General features: G+C 48.1%; 1 protein-coding gene and 1 long non-coding RNA gene across 2 annotated transcripts; one reads left to right on the top strand and one right to left on the bottom strand.

Moving 5' to 3' along the window:
- LOC110431958 (CLK4-associating serine/arginine rich protein-like) lies at positions 405–4,043 on the bottom strand. Its single transcript, XM_021451828.1, has 5 exons — positions 4,011–4,043; positions 1,497–1,585; positions 990–1,066; positions 815–899; positions 405–606 (listed from the first exon to the last, which is right to left on the bottom strand). The coding sequence occupies exons 1-5, from the start codon at positions 4,041–4,043 to the stop codon at positions 405–407; spliced, it is 486 nt and encodes a 161-aa protein (XP_021307503.1).
- LOC110434947 lies at positions 5,927–7,983 on the top strand. Its single transcript, XR_002452550.1, has 2 exons — positions 5,927–6,293; positions 7,180–7,983. It is a non-coding gene; the product is annotated as an uncharacterized LOC110434947 (long non-coding RNA).

Consider the following 8,302-nt stretch of genomic DNA (forward strand, 5'->3'; position numbering starts at 1 on the left):
ATCATCCACGGTCTTCCAAGTCCCGGTATCGCTGGCACCACTGCCGCCCGACGTCCCGGCTTCATCTTCCTCGGTGAGAATGCGATCCTCCCACGATCGACGATCTCGAAGGAATCTAGGAGCTATCCCCTCGATGCCGTAGATTGTGCCCTTGATCTCGAACTGAGGGTCCTGTGCCCTTGATCTCGAACTGAGGGTCCACCAGGGTGCGCATCATGCAGGCAAGCACCACCACCCGTCCGCGCGCCCTGGCTCAGCCGGGATAGAAGGGGTCGCTCCCGGACAGAGCCACGCAGGGGTCGGCGGACCATAGACCGGTAGACCCTCCTCCGTGGTCTCAGGCTCTTGTGGCGTTGGCGGCACTGGCTGGGGTGGACTATGTGGTGGTGGCTCGAGCAGTTCCTCTAACTGCTGGCTCCTCTGCTGCTGCTGCTCCTGGAGCTCCCGCAGCTCCTGCTGCCGGTCCTGCTCCAGTAGCTCCTCGAGCTAGGCTCCTTCTGGCCGCCGCCCCTCCTCTCCTTCTTCTCCTTCCTGTTGCGGCTGCTGCTGCCCCTCCTACAGTTGTTGCTGCGTCTCCCGCTCGCGTTCTTCCTCTCCTCTCTTCCTCTGCTCCTCGATGGAGTGGAGCCCGATGGGCCAAGGCGTCCGCTTCACGACGGGAGAAGCCTCGACCTCCTCGTCCATGGGGCGGGCGTCCTTCGAAGGCCTGTCGCCGCCGGACCCGTTACTTATTATGATAGGATCCCCCTCGACCCCAGATCGGGGAGGCTCGGGGGCTCCCTCCTGCTCTTGGGGGCGAGGCGCCTCGACCCGCTTCGGCGACGGCGGGGTGGAATCCCCCACCAATGGACGAGGCGGGGCGCTCTCGACACCAGTCGACGGCCAAGGATCGGAGAAGCCTGTAAGCACTCAAAAGAAAAAAGTCAATCGCCATGATGATCGACATAAGGGCAACACGACTCTCATGATGACGGGAATGAACCGCTAACCTGAGTCTTTGGAGGCCACTCCCACCTTAAGCCTCTTGGCCATCGAGGGCTGGGCCTGTTCGAGCGTCTGTTTCAGCCTGAGGAGAGAGAAACAAGCGTAAGAGAAGCTGTTACCCGAGAAAATGCAAAGACATCGGAGGGTGAGAATCATAACATCGAAAATCTTACCCCACAGGAAGGGCGACCCGCCTACCGGCGCCTCGACCAGCAGGCCTCGAGCCACCTCGCGTCGAGGCTCCGGGCCCCTCACGAACGGGCACAAGTCTCGGCTCGGCGTCTCCAGCCTGGCCAGCGCCCGGACTGGTACTCCCGCGACCCGTTTCCCCCTTAGTCGAGGCCATCCCCTCGGAGTCGTCGCTGTCATCGTCGCCATCGCCGCCATCATCCTCATCGGGGGATTCTTCCTCAGGCTCCCCCCTCTGCCTGGACTTCGCTAGACGAGTCTCCAACGCATGTCGCACGAGATTTTTCTTCTTCTCCCCCTTCTTTTCCAAGTCCTTTGTGGACTTCAGCTTCTCCGCGGACTCGCGCCTCTTGTCACGATCCATGTCGTCCTCCTTCATCGGAGGCTTTGAAGATCGAGCGTCGATCGATCCCTGCACGAGCAAAAATAAGTCTTAGACAAGGTCGAAGGAAATCGAGAATCGGAACCGTAAACAGGAAAATAACTTACCAGGTCGATCGACCCCTGATCGGGTCTCATAGGGAAGCCGTTGACGTGCTCAGGCTGAAAATCGCCTGCAACGGCCGCCCTAACCCTGGCGGCGACCTCATCGTCCGCAGGCGCTTCGTTAGACATCCGGCAAGCCTCAAGAGCGCGAGACGAGACGCCAGGGCCCATCTCGTCCATCCTCAACGGCCGAGACATCAACGGGAGCACTCGTCGGTGATTTACGGCGGAAAGGACGAGCGCGGCCATCAAGCCCTCCTCACGCAACTTCTTCAGGGCGTCGAGAATGGGGTCGAGCCGCGGCTAGTGGGCTTGGACAACGCCGTACCTCTAGTGGTCCGGACGCTCCGAGATCAAGCGCCCGGTGTAGGCGGGGACGAGGTCGTCGTCGTTCCGTAAGTAAAACCACTAGGAGTCCCATCCGGCATGGTTCGACGTCAACCCCACCGGGATGTACTCGCGTGGCTTCTCCGACTTGCTAGTCTTGAGCACCAGGTTGAGGCACCCAGCCCGTACCGGCTTCCTCACTCCTGCAGTTCCGCTGGGGGCGTTGAAGAGCTCGCCCCGGTACAAGTGGAGCCACAAATCCCAGTGAGGCATCATCCCCAGGTAGCTCTCACACACCGCGGCAAAAACCGCCGCAATGGTGACGGCGTTCGGCGAAAAATGCTGGAGCTCCGCCCCGTAGTGGTGGCAGAGCGCCCGCATGAAACGACTCGGAGGAGAGCCCAAGCCGTGGCGGTGGAACTTGGCAAAGGAGACCACATAGCCCTTGGACAGCCTTGGCTCCCGGTGATCCGCCGCCGGCACGATCCACTCTGGCCGCGAAGACGAAGTGCAGGGGCGCAGGAGTCCCTCCCTCTCGAGCTCCAACAGCCGGCGCTCCGTCATCGACGACGGGCGCTAGTCATCGGCGGCGATGAGTCTCACCGGCATTTTCAGGTGGGAGAAGGGCGACTTCACTACTACTCGAGGGTACGCACGCGCGAGATGGCAAGGAAGCAGAGGCAAGAACAGGGGCAGAAGGCGGAAGGAGCGACGACAGGAAGACCACAAGACATTTATAGACGGCAACCCACCAACGGACGGATCCAACGGATACGGTAACTCCTCCAATAAATGCGCCACCTAACGGTCCTTATCTCTCTCACAGATGGGACGCTACGAATTCCGTGCCGGTACAGTGTCGCAACGGCTCCTGCCTAAAAAGGCGCGCCCAACAGGCAAAAAGGCGAACCTACGTGATCTTTTCCTTCCCCTGTAAGCCAAGGTACATATTCATGAGAACCTCGAGAGGTCGCAGGCTGACCCATCGAACAGGTTCGACAGCCAATCTCGAGTAACCAAGTCAGGATGCCCAGCGAGCGGTCGAAAAATGAGGCCCACCTCGAGGACTCGCTGGGGATGTCCAAGGCGAGGACGAGATGGTCAAAAGGAATCCCCCCAAAGGGAGGCATCGAGCTGCTGGACTCTATCGAACGAGACCAGTAACCCCGACCACGTCGACCCCGCTTTATGAGAACGCCTCCGGGCTACAGCTGACCTCCTCGAATGGGGCACGGGTTCTCACTTGGATTACCCGCTAGGAGCTCAATCTGGGGTAGATGACACTCGCTCCACCGGGAGTACGTCGTGACCCCTGCGTGAAACAAACAAATCAAAGCCCTCCACGATGGACATCGAGAGCGCTTCCGCAGATTAGGCAATACAACCCTCGAAGGAGTCAAAAACTCCTCCAAGGGCTCGGGGGCTACCCCCGCGGGGTCGCTCGCGCGCCCCCACGGAAACTCGACCACAAAAAAGAGCCTCCACTCGAGTGCAAGCACTCGAATAGAGACTCGGGGGCTACTGTCGAGGATATCAGTAAGGGGTACCCTAACTGATGTACATACACTACAAGAAACTTGCTAATCCGTGACGATTTCTCGGTGATGGATTTACAAACTGTCACTAACAACCACTGACAGATGTAATTCGTGACGATATTAATTTTTTCGTCAAGGATGAGCCCACTGGATATTCCCAACCCGCTAACTAGTGACAATTTTATCAGATCGTCGCGGTGTATGGATTTCGAATTCGTCATACTCTAGTTGGCCCAAAACAATATGCGCACTATCGGTGTTTAGTGCAAAGAAAAATAGAAAATATGATTGCAAAAGGTATCAAACCGAAAAGACAATCCGATAAACTATTGTAACAAAATAATTTTGTTATTACTTGTATTTTGTTGGGATAATTTTGTTACAGGCATATATGGCAAAACTAAAAATATATTCCATTTGCACATGGAAACAAAAAATTGCACCTACGTGAGATTTCCATTTGAGCTAGTATTTGTATTTGTTTACTGGCCTAGCATCACGGTAGGCCGCCTCAGCCATTCACTCGAGTTTATGCGCGTCGACGACATGGCCTTGGTCCATTTTGTAAACACAAATAAAAAGTGCAGCCCATATAAATTGAACCTGAAACACTTGACTTCGTAGCGGTGTGCCTTACCACTGCGTTATGCACACTAGTGTGACAACTTATTATTTGAAGTTTAGTAAGCACAATACTAGGCCAGCAAACATTACAACTTTTTTTTATAAAAAACATTATAATTATAAATTTTGAAAAAAAAGTTTGCAACGTCCATCAAATAGGATAATTGTTTTTTTTCAAAAAATTACTGGCCCAGGCTTCGAACCCAGAACCAGCCCTACAAAACCAAAATGCCAAACCACTGCACTACTCACTTGTTTGTGTTGTCTTTTATTATTATAATATTTATTTAGTATACACCTTCCTTATCATCCTCCTCGGACGACCGTTCATTCACGACCTTCACTTCGACTCTCGCAGCGCCGCCGACGGCGACTATCAGAGCGCGAGCCCAAGAGCTCCGACTCTTTTCTCGTCTCGGACGTGCTGTTGCTCCTGGACTTGCTCTCCTCCTCCTGCTGTTGCTTGCCTGCCATTGCCCGGCCCGGAGAGAATGACAGGGACGCCTACCAGGTCAACCTCCAGGCCTTGTCAATGGCGGATGCGGCCGGTCCTTGGCCCCACAAGGCGCCTCCGCGTGCTCCCTCCCACGAACGTGATGTACGCGAAGAACGGCTTGAATCGAGAATCTGAATAAAAGTTTTTGTATTTTCAATTAATCTGCTTGTAAATACTTGAAGAACAAGAGCAAGAACATGAACCAAAGCTTTTTCTGTTTTTAATCTGAAGCAAAAATTTGTAACCAGTTTTTCTCACTCATTCTAACTCCAAATGGTATGTTATTTTTTTCTATTTTTTTCTAAAATCATGATCTATCAACTGAAAACATGCTTTTTAAGAAATTGTTATATCTTAGTTCTTCATATATGGCTTATTTTTCCATCCATTCATCACTTTTATCTTCAAATATAACATAAAATAATTTTAATAATTCAAAACTTGGTTAGAAAATCCTCTAAACTTGCATAATAACATATTTTTATGTATAATGTTCTAATAAAAAAATCAAATAATTTTGAAAAAGAGGTACCATACATTGTCTAACAAATGGTATATCTCTCACACAAACTACATGAGACATATACCATTTGTGAACAATGTATAGTCTCACTTTCATAAAATGGCTTGAATTTTTTTATGACAAGCATATACACCCACATTATGCCGCCATATCAATTCTTAACATTTTTAGTTTACTTTACGATATTATTGTTTTTTTCTTTGAAGTCATCAAAATAGTAGTTCGAGCAATGTCTAACAAAACACTTAATTTTCCATTGATTTTGAGGAAGTGAGCTCAAATACAACATGCCTTATTACCTATATATTTTTCAAAATTTTTGGATATTGTTAGATAGGACGTGTAGTTCAAGTTGAAGTTATTTTCAAAAAGCATTCAATAATGCATTTAAACTGTAGAAAATAGTAAATCGGTTTCATTTTTTTGAAAATTCTATGAGAGGACATATATGCAGTCTATTTCATTTTAAAAATATATTGGGTACATGAATATAATTGGCTTAAAATGTTTACTTTACAAGATTGCTTAATCAATGGAAAATAAGAAATACATAATTAGTAAAGTGCTCCTGTCTAAAACTCGTTAAATATTAGGCCCAGCGTCCTGGGCGTGGGCCGCGTATTCGCGGTAGGCCTCATAACCCGCCAGCCTGCTCTGGATTTCCTGAATCTGAACCATCCAATTTTGATTGACGGCCACGATTGTAGCAGTAGCGCATAAAACTGTCATCCCCGTGAGCTTCCCAAACCCTAAATTTCGTTTTTCCTCAGTCTTCACTCCCCAGCCTAACTCAGGAACGCGCCGCTGCTGGCCTGCCGCTCCCCCATCGACCCTACCGTCGTACCGCCATGGCCACGGTGCCCTGTTCCACCCACAGAGACATCTCCATGCCACTCCTCTCGTGTGTCCTAGTTGTGCTACAGGCACTGCTGCCGTCGCGGGAAGCGAGCCCCGCCGTCGTCGCGCAGCTGTCTGCAGGCGCCGCCACCGCGCCGTCGCAGGGCGCCGCCGGCAACGGGGGAGATAGTGCAGCCGCTTCCTGCTGCTTTTCCATGCGAGCGAGTTGAGGGCAGCCGCACGCACCGACGCACAGGCTCGTGAAGTCCCGATCCGTTCTGAACACATGGTGGGTGTCCGTCATTTTGCGTGGCTATCCACTAAAACTAACTATAATAATAAGTTGGGTGTGCGGCAGCATATTTCCCATGATTTTTGAAGTCTTTTAGCCAAGATATGTTTTTTTAGTGGCTTTTAGCAAAGGCCACATTCTAACGATGTCTCATAGCCAATTTTGTCTTTTTTTCTGTTAATGATTTGCTTCATGAATGAGATTATGTGATGCAGACTACGGTGCTGAGTCATTTTCGTTGGATGCAGACTATGATGCTTCGGCCTTTTCTTTTTATTCTCTGGTTTATATGGAGCATACTTGTCTGTCACTTAAGCAATAGTAATAGCTTGACATATCTTATTCTGTCCTTTTTACCAACTACTAGATAAATGCTTGCCATGTGCTGAATCTTGTTTCCTAAAAGCATATGTGTTGTTCACTTTGTGGAAATTTGGTTTGAAAGCGTATATGTTGCTGCCTATGTATTTTGTGGTAAACTGAATTATCCTGAAATCATATAAAAGTGTCTATCTAAATACTGAATTTCCTCAAATTTTTAGACAGAGTTTGTTCCTGATGCTTTGTTTGTTGATCCTAAATAGGCATTACATTCTCTTGGCAGTAGAATGATATTTTTCCTGATGTTGGGTTCTCAACTGATGTTAATGTTGATGGCTGGACTTAGGAGCTCTCTAAAATTTCCATTTGGCATGTGTATGTGCTCATTTATTCTTCAGTTGGGTTGCAGCATGTTGTTACATGGGCATGTCGAGATAGTAAATGCCTAGACGTGTTTCATGTCGTGCAGATAATACAAGCAGCTCTGTTATGTGGTTATTTTTTTTGTTTTCGATCTGGACCAGGTTCACTAAATATAATTGGTTTTAACTGGCTGCTGCAGTATCTGAAGGAGAAAGAAGACGGCGCCCAACGCCTCTGCTCCAAAGCAGGCACCACAGAAGCAGAATTGTCCTGCTGGCTGTGATCCGAAATGCCAGTTTGAAGTGTTCTAGAGCCAGATCCACTGGTACGCACGGTTCACCTCCCTGTTCCCTGTTTCACCCACCGGTATGTACGCACTTATTTTCACTCTACCCATTAGTGATGTTTAGATCTGTATAAGATTCAACACGCTGTGATACTGGGTATATCTATTTTTCATGTAGTACTTTAGTATTATCTATTTTGAGATTAAACACGCTGGTTTTAACCTACAACTACCATATTGAACAAAACTTACTTGTGACAAATCTTTTAGATAAAATTTGAACTCAACATTGTTTATATCAACATAGTTTCTTTGTTTGATTCTGAAAGTGCTATAACATTTGGTGAGCTTGTGCACCTTACTAAGATGCTTTAAATTCTAATCTTCTCTGAAAGTATCTTACTAAAATGGTTTAAATTCTAATATTCTCTGAAAGTGCAGATCTGGAACATTTGGTGATACATTGTGTTGCTGAAACTTGACATATTCTGCTGCTGCAACTTGATGAACTATGCTACTGCAACTTCATATATGGATGCTGCTGCTGCAACTTCATGCAATTTTGGGAACCTGTAATTTGTTGGTGGCTTATGTGCCATGGTGCATTGCACGATGTGGTGCTTTATGTAACTTTGTATCTCATCTTATGAGAATAAACTTGAGATCTTATGGTGCTGGATTGAGTTCTTATATAAATAAAATTGAATTGTTTGTCTATGTGGGCTGTATATTTGTATTTGCAATAGTAATGGGCTGTATGTTGTATATGCTATAATAAATAGCTGAGAAAATAAAAAATGGCTGAATTCAACATGTAAATTTTCTGAATGCCAAATAAAAATAGGCTGATTGGAAATGGGCTGGAAATACGTCAAAATTGGGTTGAGAATAAGCTAGAAAATGGCCCATTTTTATGTTGGGCTGTTAATAAGTGGGCCAATATGCCACACCATCATCCTTGTCATCGTCCACATCATTATCCATGTAAGCATCCATGATGATATGGCATTTCATTCGTGACGTTTACTTTTCGTCG

Source organism: Sorghum bicolor, chromosome 1 (assembly GCF_000003195.3).
Source record: "Sorghum bicolor cultivar BTx623 chromosome 1, Sorghum_bicolor_NCBIv3, whole genome shotgun sequence".
NCBI lineage: Eukaryota > Viridiplantae > Streptophyta > Magnoliopsida > Poales > Poaceae > Sorghum > Sorghum bicolor.